Consider the following 14,299-nt stretch of genomic DNA (forward strand, 5'->3'; position numbering starts at 1 on the left):
AGGTGTCAGAAGGACTGTAGTGTGGCTCTGACATACAGTCGGCCAGCAGGATATGTAGCTTAACTATATTTAACTCAACTGTCATCCCTCTGATCTACATTGTGCTTTTACAGTATTCAAAGTACCGTATACGATACGACACCACCAAGGAAAGGAAAAAAAGCAACACAGACGTCAATCTAAAGATGTGCATAACTGTGCCGCATTTTGGCAATCTCTGGTGGACAAAATATAGCATCTAGAGTGCATTATAGTATATTATGTACATTTTGTTATGTACAGTTTTGTTATGTACAGTCAGTGTAGATAAAGGTGAGGAGAGTGACATATACGGTACATCATTAAAATAGCTGAACAATTCAATGAAGCATTTAGAACAGTCTCGAATAACTATCATAAATAATCAATCAACCTTATGCAGGGCTTGCTGGAGCAGAGGTACATCTGCCAGAAGGTTAGCCCAGTCCATGTCTATCTGTGTGAGCTGGGACTGGATGGGGCAGGAATCAGGATCAGATTCAGTACAGTTCTTAGATGAAGGGCTCCGTTCGTCTCCGGTTTCTCTGTATGAGTATCTGTCTGAGAGTCTGTCTGTCTCTCTCAGATGCAGCAGCTGTGTCCCCGTGCTGAGCACCGATGCCTTCAGTCCGGACTTGGCATCCAAATCTTTGGTGAACTCCTGGAACAATAACAGTCGATTGTTTTTCATCAATTATGTTCAGGGCAGGACATTCACTTTTTCATTACCGTGACCTATACATAACTTTATACAATATAATTTATCATATTTACACTATACTGTAAATATGATGAATTATGCTAAAAATAAACATTGAAATTAGGTATACTTCAGGTTCTGGTAGGGTAGAAACCAGCAGTGCTAGTGGTCCTGGTAAGACAGAAACCAGCAGTACTGGGGGTCAATGAGGACCAGAGTTCAGAGTCCATGCTCTACAGTCTACAGTACAAACATACCACAAACTGATGGTAATGGTCACGGCTATGGTTCAAATCTGTCTCCTGATTGGGTAGGACAGTTAGCTGGCTCCAACTGCCAGTCATCTCCCTGGCCCTGCCCATCCACTCATTCAGAGCTGCAGAATCGCAGGTTAACCTGTTTGTGGGCAGAAGTAATACATCTTCAGTTAGTTAAAGTAATATTATTTCCCAGCACATAAAACAACTACAGTTGGTCTATAGAATTTAAAGAAATTAAATTATTCCTTCCTGTCCCTAACCAAGGCATCACCCCAGCAAGCCTTTGTTTTGTATATTTTATTTAACCAAGGTAAACCCACATTGCGATTTTCATTTTTTGTTTTCAAGTGAGCCTTGGCCAAGAAGGCAGTATACATATAAATTAGTTTCCCATATGGGAAATCAATCTAGTGTTATATGCCATTCAGCTAGATGGCAAGGCTCCATCTATTTAATAGATGGAGCCTTGCCATCTAGCTGAATGGCACGGCTTGATGGCAAGGATTGCCAGGCCAAATTCCAATACCCCAAATCTCAGCCACTAGCTCAGTCACACTCGATCACTCCAGCACGGCGATGTTATGGTGAAATTGGTGACCTGCTGAAATATGTGACCTGCATTTTGTAGACTTCACACACCTTACAAGTCTTTAAATATGTGGCTTAAAGGCCGCTATAGGTTGAACTCTGCTAATAAACTGCAACAATTTACATTCGGACACTGACATTATGTGATTGTCTACACAATTGTCACATATTTCAGCAGCAGGTCACCAATTTCACCGTAATACCACCATGCTGGAGTGTGAGTGAGCGAGTGGCAGAGATTTGGGGTATTGGAATTTGGCTCCACAGTGCATGTCTTGTCACTTACCTGCTACCTAGCTTCCAGTTCCTGTCTGTGATGGTGCGTTCATGCTCCGCCCTCCTGTGCAGGGCGGTCCAATGTGCCTCCAGCCTCCGTGTAACCCCGCCCACACCTCTACAGCCAGCCCCCTGCAGCTGAAGCCCCGCCTCCAGAGTGCGTATGAATCGTGCCCTGCTCTCCTCCAGGACTCCCTTCGTTTTCTGCCAGAGAAACAAACAACTGCATTAACAGTCTATACAGATACAGTACACACACCCACATGCACACAGATACAGTAATACAGATAGTATTTTTATTTTTACCCCTTTGCTTTCCCAATATAGTCATTATGCAAATGTACAGTTGGGTGCCACCAATATTGTCCCTTATCATTTGACCCATTTAGGCCTGACCTCAAAATGTAAAAAAATCCTTCTAAATCCTCCAGTTTTCTGAAATAAATATTTTCACGATTTTTCAAAAATAGCAGACCTATAAGCTTGTAGATCTGCTATTTTTCAATAGCTAAATTATAACAATGTTTAAAACACCAAAAGGGGTTCCCGCCCAAAATGGGTTAACTGTCCTTTTGCGCAGATCACGCAAACCTCAGCAAAAAGAAAAGGACAATATCGATGGCCTCCAACTGTAGTATTTTTATTTTTACCCCTTTGCTTTCCCAATACAGTCATTATGCAAATGTGGTTCTCCCCACACGTTTGCTGCTGTTACACAGTACCAAAGACATATAAAGGTAGACGCCCCTTTCGGCTCTGGAGCGTATGTGCTCAAGGGAGGGCGAAATATTCCCGAGATTCCTTGCGAAGCCCCGCGGAAGCATGAGTGTGCGTCACAGAGCCCATGTTCGGGTCTGATAAGACGCGGAAAGGATGCGCTGTGATTGGCCAGTAGAGTCACTTGAGTGGCAGCGTGACGTAGCGTGCCGTCCACTCTTCTGGCGCCAGTGTAAATTCTTCCGCCCTCCCGTCAACACACATGGCTCCAACGAACTGCAGCAGCCAATGAGGCATCTATTTTTTTTATATCTATGATGTACCCTACCCTACTAGCTCCCAACCCGTAGGAGTACATGCAGTGACCTCCCCGCCTGGCTTTGTTGAGAAATTCATTAAACATTTAATAATGTGTCTTTTAAGTGTTTTAGTAACTCTTCTCCATGAACTGTGTTCTGAGTTTTCCTAAAAGAGAAGTAACCTTAGGACTGAAGTGCATCTTCTTCAGTGAGGACTCACATGATTATTTTACTCCCTTTGTTTGTTTGCTCAGCTATGCCTAGTACTGTTCTAAGACAGTAGTGACTGTTTCTTTAGCTCTTTATCTGACCTAATCAATTAACAGACCCTCATGTGACATGCAACAGGTCTGTTTCCTAGTTGTAGTGGGAATGTATAAAAAAACATGAATCCCTGTTGTTCAATGAGCCAGACCGGGTTTCCATTGCATTGACAAGTCATGTAAGTTTTGTCTCCTTTACTCGAGTAAGCTTACTTGTACTTTTTCTCTCTGAATTCTTGTCTAGCCTCATACAGATTCTGCATTCACAGCTTCCCTCCTCCGAACACGGGTCAATTGTTTTTGTAAGCACTCGGCCAAACCAGATACAGACACTCTGCCAAAGAAGACTGCGGTGGTGGCCAGGTGGCTGCTTTACCCCAGCACCACCTGAGTAGTGGAGGCCCTACAGGAAGAATTCTGATGGAATCGTGCACTTTATGATAAATGTATGACATTTGGCACACAGTTAGAGCATGCCATATAAGGAAGATTTACACTATAGTTCAATATAGGAGGAGCTACCGCCCCTCAAAAATCACATTCGTGTGAAGTGAGGGGCACTCTTATCAAAACAAACATTAAACTCTGTTCATTGTTAATGGCATTTATTATGTTTGTGTTAGTGACAAAACAAACATTAGACTCTGTCCATTGTCAATGGCATTTTTAATGTTTGTCTAGACAAGACAAACATTAAACCTGTATGGGGGGCTAGCGCCCCTCAAAATTGGTATGTAGATAATATCAGCTGTCTCTGAAGCATCAATGCCAACCCATGCTGACAACTCATAGTCTTGTTGCACATTCAGACAAGAAGGGGGGGGGGGTTGTTGTCTGTAAGTCATGTTCATACATTAACCTTTAGTGCCGTCTAGTCACAACAAATATTCAGTCAACTTTTTCCTCCTTTTCAAACAAAGAACTAGCCTGGTTTCCAGCCTGATTCACCGCGTTCTGTGATTTGTTTTGTCACTTGAGTAGTGAAATATCAAAACAAATAACGGAACACAACGAATCAGACAAACAAAGAACCACTTTCCTCCTTACTGTTCAACAATAGAGCAGATCAATATTAATATTTCAGCTATGACATTGTTTATCAGACTGCATGCCTGATTTTACATTCATTGTCTGACCTCAAATCTATTGCACAACACACACACACACACACACACACACACACACACACACACACACACACACACACACACACACACACACACACACACACACACACACACACACACACACACACACACACACACACACACACACACACACACACACACACACACACACACACACACACACACCTTACGTAACACCCCCCAACCCTTCCTGTAAATGAAGAAAAAGCCACTTATCTCCAGCAGTAGACCATCACAAAAACCAGTAGCTGAGCAACGCAACCATTTCCCACAAAGAGAGAGAAAAAAGAGGGAAAGCTCACATCAAACCCAGAGGACAATTATGTGCCTCTATGAAGAAAATGCTCTGGCTCATAGCTAATTGCGCCAATTAAGTTTTGAGATTGAGTCCAGAGTTGAGAATAGATGTGTCAATAGGATCCAAATGAGAGGACAGGAACAGGGAGCATCTCTTGCTGGTTAAGCCCCTTACACATGGCAAGCATCAGATGCGTGATTTACCAAATGCACAAATGATTTACAACGGCTGCAGCCACACTGGACAAGTCCAAATCTGCTGATGTGTCTCTCTGAGCTCTCCTCTGTTCTAGTGAGTTAGAGCAATGCAGAAAGAAGGTCTCTATTTTATTTTAGTAAAAGTTTAGTTTAGTTCATTTAACCAGGAAATGTATTAAGAGAAATAACCTGGCAGGCGGTAAGGTTCTCTGCTGTCTTGTCCTCCACCAGGTGCAGCCTGGGAGATGCAGCCTCCAGGTCCCTCAGCAAGGAGTCAAGCCAGGCGCTCTCCTCTTCCCACTGTGTCCACGTCTGAATCAGACATCAACACAAGCACCATACAATATTATATGATTGACCGTACAATGTGAATTGTGAAAACTAATTCTAATTACCTAATTTGAATTAGAATGACCGTGTAGGGCACATTTACCTCCAAGGTTTCTCGCATTGCGATGCCTCTCTGCAGACCTTTCTGCTGCAGTTTGGTCACCTTATCCTGCAGCTCCTTCAGAACCTCGTCCCACCTCTGGAGAGCACTGTGTGGGACTCTCTGGGTCAGGTACTGCAGGTTCCTGAGATGGTCGCCCAGGAACTGGAAGAACTTCTGACGATGTCACAAATAAAATAATGTTGGAAATAAGGTTTCTCACTAAACAGAGAGATTATTCAATCTCTCTGTTTAATACAATGTGATGTGGTTCCTAAGACTAGGTTGATCTAGCGGTTTAAATTGGTTTCAAGTGATTAAGTTCTCAATTAGTTGCAGAAGAGGAGCTTTCTAGTATAAACATGCCCTGCAAATGAGTCTTAAAGGTACATTCAGTGATTTCACTTAATTCAACTATCACTTATTTGTTCTTATTTTTTGGATAATCCTCCCTACTATAAAGTGTGCTGACCATATAAGGAGTTCCTCCCTGTCCCCAGTTTGCCCCTGGGGTCAAAAAACCCTAGTTTTGGTTTGGGCTTTTGGGTGGCAAAGCTTTCATCCAATCAGGATGAGAGGTGCCTTCCTCCAATCATGATCGAGTGTGGCTGGCATTGGTGCGCGTGCTGTTGGTCTGTTGTACTTCCCCCACTGTAGAGCGTGTGCATGTGCACATCTTGTTACCGGGTGGACCGGGTTTTTTTCCAAATCACCCAAATCACTGAATGCTCCTTTAATAAAATGTCAGATGGGACACTGTCTTGTATTTTAACAATGTTTTTAATATATTTGACAAGAATGACAGGCCTGAAATAGGGATTGATTATTAATTGATTCTTTTCTACAATTCTTGAATACATTTTCTAATCGATTAACTCAATTAGTTAAGTGTTACACCCCTAGATAGGACCACTGACCAAACCAAGCAGCACGCACGCGCGCACACACACACACACACACACACACACACACACACACACACACACACACACACACACACACACACACACACACACACACACACACACACACACACACACACACACACACACACACACACACACACACACACACACACACACACACACACACACACACACACACCATGTGGGCACTGAGCTGCAGTTGTAGGCCCGCCCTGCTGTGAAGCTCTGTCCCAGGCTGCTGTGACAGCCGTTCTGATCCCGCGGTGAGCAACTCATCCAGGCTGTACACCAGCCTCTCGTAGTGACGCTGGAGCTCCGCGCTGGTCTTCAACTGCTCATATGTGCCATACGCACCAGCAAGAGCACCATCCACCTCACCCTGGGATAAAGGAACAGAGTCAGCCTGTGGGCTATGATTGATGCCTTTCCTCCTGCAACTGTTAAAAGTAATTGTTCATTCATCTAGTTTTCATCTACTTTTCATTCATTCATTCAGGCATCCATTTGTTGTGGCATTCATCTATTTGTTGACATTCATTAATCTATTATACACCAGGAAAGTGTTTCTTGTGTCCTAAACATCATTCAAATAAGATCTGGTTGCAAAAGGGGTGAAGTGGCCCTTTAAGTGTGAACTAAACTACTGTAGCAATAGTCTGGCTCCACACGTCCCAAACCCTTCTGGCTCCAAAACTATGAAATGCACTTCCCATTGCAATCAGAACTGCATACTCTCTCCCAATCTTCTGCCATAGTCTAAAAACCCACCTCTTCAGACTCCATCTTGGCCCGTAGCACTTGCCATAGCACTTGCCCTAGCCCCAACGACCTTACAGGCATATGCAAAGGCTCAACTTTTGTAACTTAGATAGCATTTCATGGAGACATACAGTAGGACCCAGGTAGAACCCACTTAAAGCCCACACAGGCAACCCAGGTGAGAACCATCTGGTGCCCGCTGACATGTCCGTATGGGTCCCATATAGTTATCCCACCTGGCTCCCACATAGGCAGCCCACCTCTAAACCATATGGGACCCACGTCGGCGTGCTGGCTGGGATAGCACTATATAGTATGCATAGTTTCATTATATAGATATTCCACTGTTCTTAGTTTACGTATGATTCATGATGACTTTTTTATGTACAGCATATGATGTATTACCATGATTTTTGTTCTTGCTTACTGTAAATCGCTCTGGATTAAGAGCGTCTGCTAAATGCCCAAATTGTAAATTGTAGAGTGTATCCTACCTGTAGATGTGTGGCCTGGTGGATGAGCGAGGTAGGCAGCTCCTGCCTGTGAGCCTCCTCCAGTAGAGAGCTCACCTGACAGGCCTGCTGCTGCAGAGTCTGCTGGACCTGAGACACAGCCTGCATGGGGATAGTACACATACACGACTAGTTTCATTTGTTTTCATGGTATGCAAGGTAACTGCAGTGTTATTATTGTAATGTTGTAATGTAATGCTCTGGATGTGAATATTAGACAAAATGTTTAAAATGTTAAAAGGGATAGGATGTACAGTGTATATAGTTGCTGTCGGGCAGAAAACCCATTGTACATGTTTTAACTTTTTGTGTTTTTTATAAATGAATGAACTTGGTCATACTAAAGTGCCACACACAAAAGTATCAAAACTAGCAAATATACAAGCTCGAAATGTGCCGCAAAGCGACATGTTTTTGAGCTTGTAGATCTGCTACTTTTGAATTAGAATCCTGAAAAGTAACAGGTTTGAACATATGAGGTTTCCACCTGACAGATACTATATGATTGGTAATGTGAGTTTACCTGGAGCTGTAGGTTAATATCCTGGGTCCTGTTAGCTCCATTAGTTATTTGGTTTACAGCCAACTGGTTAGAGGTGAGAGCTGCATGCAAGTCTTTTACCTTCCTCTGTTGGGTTTGACAAACACTGGCTTCATTAATGACACATGTGAATCCATCATTAACAAAAGTAGACTGGAAGGAATACAATTTACTCAAAGTGTCACATATAGTCTAGGACCTGGCTAAGATATTTATGCACTTCATTTAGGAGAGAATATCTTAATTGTTCTTGGCTAATATGACCCCCGCGAACAACTTGGTAACTGTGAAAAATTCTCTATCCGGGGCGAAATACCCGAAAATGACCACGCCCTTTTAAAAATGACCGCTAGTTCAAACATGGCTCTATTTTCGAAACTGTTGGAGCTACAGATTTTCTGAGGTGCTCAAAATGTTTGTTGAATCCGTGCCCGAGGCAGCAACCCTCTAGGTCATCATTGTGGCCAAATCCAATATGGCCGCCAGTCCGCCACTTGAAAAAGGTTTTGTCTACAACTTTTGAACCAGATGAGCTATGAATGCAAACTTGGTGTCTAAATCATGTTTTTTGACAATTAGAAACATTTTGGAATGCTTATCTGTATGACTGGGTGTGGCTGAACCTCTATTTTACCAGCGGTGTACTCGACCCCAGTACTTGAGTACAAATACGACCTGTTGCATATAGTGCAGCAGATAATTGCAAAATATAGCAAGAATCGTTCAAATGGTGATACAAGCATGACATTTGGTACATATACTCTTCAAATCCCACTCTTTTCAAAAATACCGGTAGCCACGCAAAATTTCAAGATGGCGACCCCAAAAATCCAAGATGTCCGAAACTTGAAATGCATTGATTTTAAGCCCCATAACTAGGGATGGAGCCCGAAAATCGGGTCCATTACAAACCCGGTTCGGCATTTATCGAGACCCGAGTATCAATAAGCTTTTGGCTTGTCGAGCCTCTTATCGGTTATAGCCGCAGCAGCTGACGTCATGGGCAACTCGCTATAAGGGGCAGGCGCGTAGCGTGGATTAAATGATTGACGGGGTGGTGGCAGCGCACATCCGACCGAGGTGTGAACATTTTTTGCCGACGTGCGAATGGGGGACAATTTAAAACAAAGGCGGATTACATTCTGTAGTTTGCTACTAACAGACATTTCCATGCACGAGGGCTGCCAAAGTAGGCTATCTTTTGCTGTTTTTTTGCCCCCTCTCTTCGAAGTTAAACTGGGCAAGCTCTAAACTGACTGGGCCACGTTGGTAAGGGGGCCGAGACGCGACGGGTGGTTGCGTTATGGTGGTATGGTGGAACGGCTGAAAAAGTTTTGGTTACATGTTTAAAAAGACAAGAGGGGAGCTAAATGCAATAATGAACTAGCTGGGGAGTGCATTTCACATGGGGTTGGGGCAGACCATTGTCTGACCATGGACTTCCACGCTTTCTGCTTCGCATCGAAGACAGCTTGACAGCTTCGTGCTGTGGTGAAATCACCGCCAGCCTCCGGTGTCCTCTGTGAGACATGTTAAGCTGAAGCAGCTAGCATGGAAGCTAACGTTGGTCATAAGGATTATGCACACAACCATGCTGTTATCCACGCGTCCATCCGATAGCTTTTAAATGTATATGTTCCATCCACGGAGCAAAAGCGATATAAGCGGCTTCTTCATTCATTGATTCGTTTGGGCTTTGTTGTCTGTCTGACTGACTGACGGAGCTGTCTATCATAAGGCAGATCTACAAGCTCACAACGCGGTGCAACCAGACGCAGTGTGAGCTTGTAGATTGGCTATTTTTGGTGCGTGACACTGTCGTACGATGACGTATACATTGCGCTTTTAAAGTGACGGTACACAATATTAACAGTTCCCTCTGTCTGTTAGAAAAGTACTGTATTTCAAGCCAAGGCCCTAGTAAAATGTAGTGCAAGGGATGGTTAAAATAAAAAGATTATAGAAAATATATGCATAGTGTGTGTGTGTGTGTGCGTGCGTGCGTGCGTGCGTGCGTGCGTGCGTGCGTGCGTGCGTGCGTGCGTGCGTGCGTGCGTGCGTGTGTGTGTGTCATGGCAATAAAAATAAGGTGTTCAGAATGTATTATCTCCCAGCTTTCCACAAATTAATAGCAAATGCTTGATAGTGGGCTCGATAAGGACCCGGCTCGATAAGGTGATCGTTATCAATACAAATTAACGAGCTCCATCCCTACCCATAACTGTATTGAACATGAATATAAAGTATATTTTGGTACCAAGGCCACCCAATGAATGGGCCGCTCCATCCATTCCTTTTCTCCATTCCATTTCCTTTTTGACCCTGTCCACGCACGCACGCACGCACACAGACCTTTTCATGGTACAAAGATTCCTTTCAGAATAATGCAGTTTTCAAGTACCGGTACTTCAGCTGTTTTTGTAGCTATTTCTGAGTTTTGAGTGGCTGCTGTCCATATACACCAAAGAAAGAATTCTCCTTCTACATCCATTAGCTAGTTTCTACATCCATTAGCTTATTACCTTATAGCTTATTACCTTTTCTCTCCATTATTGATTATAATGAAGCACATCATAAGAGCGCTCTTATAAGCCGGATGCTTAGGGGGAAGAAAGGGAAAAAAATACTATTCCTAGTATATGTCACCCTGCCTCCAATATTTCAATTAAATTCAATTCAAAGGGCTTCATTGAAAGGGCTCTTTCACTACATCCATAAATCTTCTCTTTGGTCTTCCTCTAGGCCTCCTGCCTGGCAGTTCCAACCTCAGCGTCCTTCTACCGATATACTTACTATCCCTCCTCTGTATGTGTCCAAACCATCTCAGTCTGGCCTCTCTGGCTTTATCTCCAAAACATCTGTGCTGTCCCTCTGATGTACTCATTCATGATCCTATCCATCCTTGTTACTCCCAGAGAGAACCTCAACATTTTAGTCTCTGCTACCTCCAGCTCTGCTTCCTGTCTTTCTGACTATCTCTAAAACATAAATGTGTAAACTACAGATGTAATTTTATTGAAACAAGAGAATAATAGCATAAGAGCATAATAGCTTAATAATTTATGCTGAGCATTAGTCAAAGGTATGTTTAAATTGGAAACACGTGCGAGCTCGCACACACACACACACACACACACACACACACACACACACACACACACACACACACACACACACACACACACACACACAGTCCTTTAGATTCCTCACGGAGAAGACCTTTTTTGTCCTGATCATACAAAAAGGACGTTAAAGGAAGTTAAAGGAAGTAAAACTAATTGTCAGATAGTCGCCATCTTTGAAATATGCAAAATAGAGGTTCAGCCACACCCAGTCATAAAGATGATCATTCCAAAATGTTTCTAATTGTCAAAAAACATGATTTAGACACCAAGTTTGCATTCATAGCTCATGTGGTTCAAAAGTTCTAGATAAAAACCTTTTTCAGGTGGCGGACTGGCGGCCATATTTGATTTGGCCACTATGATGACCTGGAGGGTTGCTGGCTTCGGCACGGATTCAACAAACATGAGTATTCTGAACATTTTGAGCACCTCAGAAAATCTGTAGCTCCAACGGTTTAGAAGATAGAGTCGAAGTAGTAGTAGTGGTCATTTTAAAAAGGGCGTGGTCATTTCCGGGTATTTCGCCCCGGATAGAGCATTTTTCACAGTTCCCAAGTTGTTCGCGGGAGTCATATTAGCCAAGAACAGTTGAGATATTCTCTCCTAAATGAAGTGCATACATATCTTAGCCAGGTCCACTACTAATAAGCAGTTACCAACCATTTTGCTACCAATTATTATTCGTTATGAATAAGAATGTCCAGTTGAAAAAGAAAATACCAGTGATATTATTCAGCTATAACCAAGGTTCAATTCGAAGGGGATGGGGGTCCATCTCTCTGCTTTTGTTATCCCCCATCTGGTAATTGATGTTTAGCATTGGTGGGCATATATTTTATCCCTGCTTACAGTCAGACTCGGTTTTATTGTTTCATATATACTGAACCCTGGCTATAACTCGATTTAGACCACATTACTTGTATTAGCCCATGTAAAACAGTTTAAACAGTGTGTCCAGTTTGGATGAAATTTTAGAAGTAGAGTTGATTTCAGAAAATATTATGAATAAAACCTCCTAACCTGGTGTTGTCTGGTCTGTTCCAGCAGTGACTCTAGACGTGTCTGTCTCCTGGTGAGACCAGTCTGCACCACAGTCAGGACTCTGGACAGGAGGTCCACACACCGCCGACCTGGCTCTGACCCTACTGCACCGCTCACCTTTGACCCCTGAGAGACTACCTCACTTTCCAAGGAGGACAGCTCTGACAACACACTCTGCGCAGAAATGTAAGCATGTACAGTATAAACCTAAGATCATTTCCAACAAAAGGACATCGAGATGTTTATAAATAATATGAATATGACAAATTCACACCCGTGGGAAGTGAGTGGCGCGAGTGACTAATTCCCTTGCCAGTTGGAGGCTCCCCCGTGCCCCCCCCCCCCCCCCCGCCTCCCTGCTCCTCTGGCCGCGACCACGCGACAGACTGTATCAAATATGAAATGACTGACTATCGTAAACGATACAGAGACACCTCCCCAACAATATCGCTGAGACGGTTTGTTTATTTTTGGACCACAATTCTTATTTGAGACGATTTAAGATTACCCCATGTTATTCTCCATAGAGAAAAACTTCAGTGAACCAGGGGATGAGCGATTGCGTCAGGACTTTGGCTCTAATAGTATAATGCTTTACAAACACATCAAACAGCTCTGGATCTATATCTATATTATTATTATTATTACATATATTATTTAGCGTTTTTTGTGCCGCTTCAGCGTTGCCTGGCTCAGCTGGCTGTCATGCTGCAGATTCATTTTCTTCTCTCTCCGCTCGCAGCTCGTGCTGTCATCCTGTCGAGAACGGGGAGGTGGGGGCGGGGGGGAGCGCACGGCAACTGGTACGAGAATTAGTCAGTGGACTGTTGTAGGCTTCTGTGCAATTTTGTTTCACTGTTGTGTTTTGTTTTGTTTGTTTGTTATGCGTTTCTTTTTCGTTGTGTTTTGTCTGTCTGTGTCGATGTCAATTGAATGAATGTCAATTGAATAAGAGCTCATAGTAAGGTATTAGTTAAAAACACATGAAACAGCATCCATATTCTTGGGGGGAAATTAGCCCCCCAAAAACATTTTTTTTACGAAGAAACAACAACTTCTGTCCATTTTACGAGGATGGAGAGTTTTAAGTGGTTCAAGGTTCAGATTGTTTGGTACAGTGATTTACCTGCAGCTGTAGCAGTCGAAGTGGGGTGTCCTCTTCACATGTTGTCCCTGGAGGGGACTGCAGCAGGTTGGCAAGGACGGAGAGAGACAGGGACACTCCAGACAACACATCAAACAAACCCTCCTCCAGTTTCTGAAGAGAGCCCTCCTCAGGGACAGCCTGGGGTGTGATCAAACCAGGGCAAGTTAGTGAAGTGCCTTGCTCATGGGCAGTGGTGGAAAGAAACTAAGTACATTTACTTGAGTACTGTACTTAAATATTTTCACGATTGTTAACACACAAAAATCGAAAACTTGGCACAATTTGCACAACCTTCACTTCATGTACCTAATCGCTCGACACAATTTGCACTACATAATCCCTTATCTGCATTAGACTCTGACTTTCCTTCTTTACACTCTGATGTCAATTACACATTACCTTGTTATCCAAACACTACACACGATGTTCAGTTGTTGCACACACTTCTCACATAAAATCTCAAAGCATCAACCTACAACACACAAATAGTCAATCTCTAAACATTCAGATCTGGTGAGCAATTTGCAATCAGGACTGCAGCATAAAAGGGACTTGAGAGCCTCTGTTTTGTTTGGTGAACAATGGAGAACCTTGAAGAGATCGACAACCAGAGAAGAAGAGGGGTAAAGGCTCATTCATAGTCTGGATTTTCGGTGGTGAGGTGACCACCGCTCCGGTGGTTATTTCAGCTCCGGTGGTCACCTCACCACCGAACATCCAGACTATGAATAGGCCTTTAAGAGTGAGAGGAGGACGAGGAGGGCAACTGTGGTTGACCATGTGCTCAATCATGGTTTGACCAGGCTGGTTTACAGTAAAAATGTAAAAAAAAGAAATAAAACATTTTTTCGGCTGCATATTTGTGTGCTGTTTTATGTTTTGTGATATATACACTGGGTGCACGTCCCTGTACATAAGTGTGATTTTATAGGCGCCGGAGAGGGGGTCATTTGGGTCTGAATGTCCCCGCACTATTGGGCAATGATTGGTATTTTTTCTTTTCTTTTTTTGACCGGCGCTGGTGGTCTCTCTTGTGTATTGGCTGCCGCTGCGT

General features: G+C 43.3%; 1 protein-coding gene across 1 annotated transcript in view; it reads right to left on the minus strand.

Annotated features, from left to right (window-relative positions):
- The window catches only part of syne2b (spectrin repeat containing, nuclear envelope 2b), a 181,926-nt gene that overhangs the window by 54,550 nt on the left and 113,077 nt on the right, over positions 1 to 14,299 (minus strand). Inside the window, exons 91-100 of the mRNA XM_079527437.1 lie at positions 13,225 to 13,383; positions 12,078 to 12,272; positions 7,915 to 8,019; positions 7,374 to 7,493; positions 6,299 to 6,499; positions 5,198 to 5,371; positions 4,954 to 5,076; positions 1,853 to 2,046; positions 976 to 1,114; positions 413 to 679 (exon numbers count right to left, since the gene is read on the minus strand). Coding sequence (XP_079383563.1) covers positions 413 to 679; positions 976 to 1,114; positions 1,853 to 2,046; positions 4,954 to 5,076; positions 5,198 to 5,371; positions 6,299 to 6,499; positions 7,374 to 7,493; positions 7,915 to 8,019; positions 12,078 to 12,272; positions 13,225 to 13,383 — 1,677 coding nt within the window. The remainder of the gene's footprint in view (positions 1 to 412; positions 680 to 975; positions 1,115 to 1,852; positions 2,047 to 4,953; positions 5,077 to 5,197; positions 5,372 to 6,298; positions 6,500 to 7,373; positions 7,494 to 7,914; positions 8,020 to 12,077; positions 12,273 to 13,224; positions 13,384 to 14,299) is intronic.

The sequence above is a fragment of the Electrona antarctica genome (genome assembly GCF_951216825.1).
Source record: "Electrona antarctica genome assembly, chromosome: 18".
In the NCBI taxonomy this organism is placed as follows: domain Eukaryota; kingdom Metazoa; phylum Chordata; class Actinopteri; order Myctophiformes; family Myctophidae; genus Electrona; species Electrona antarctica.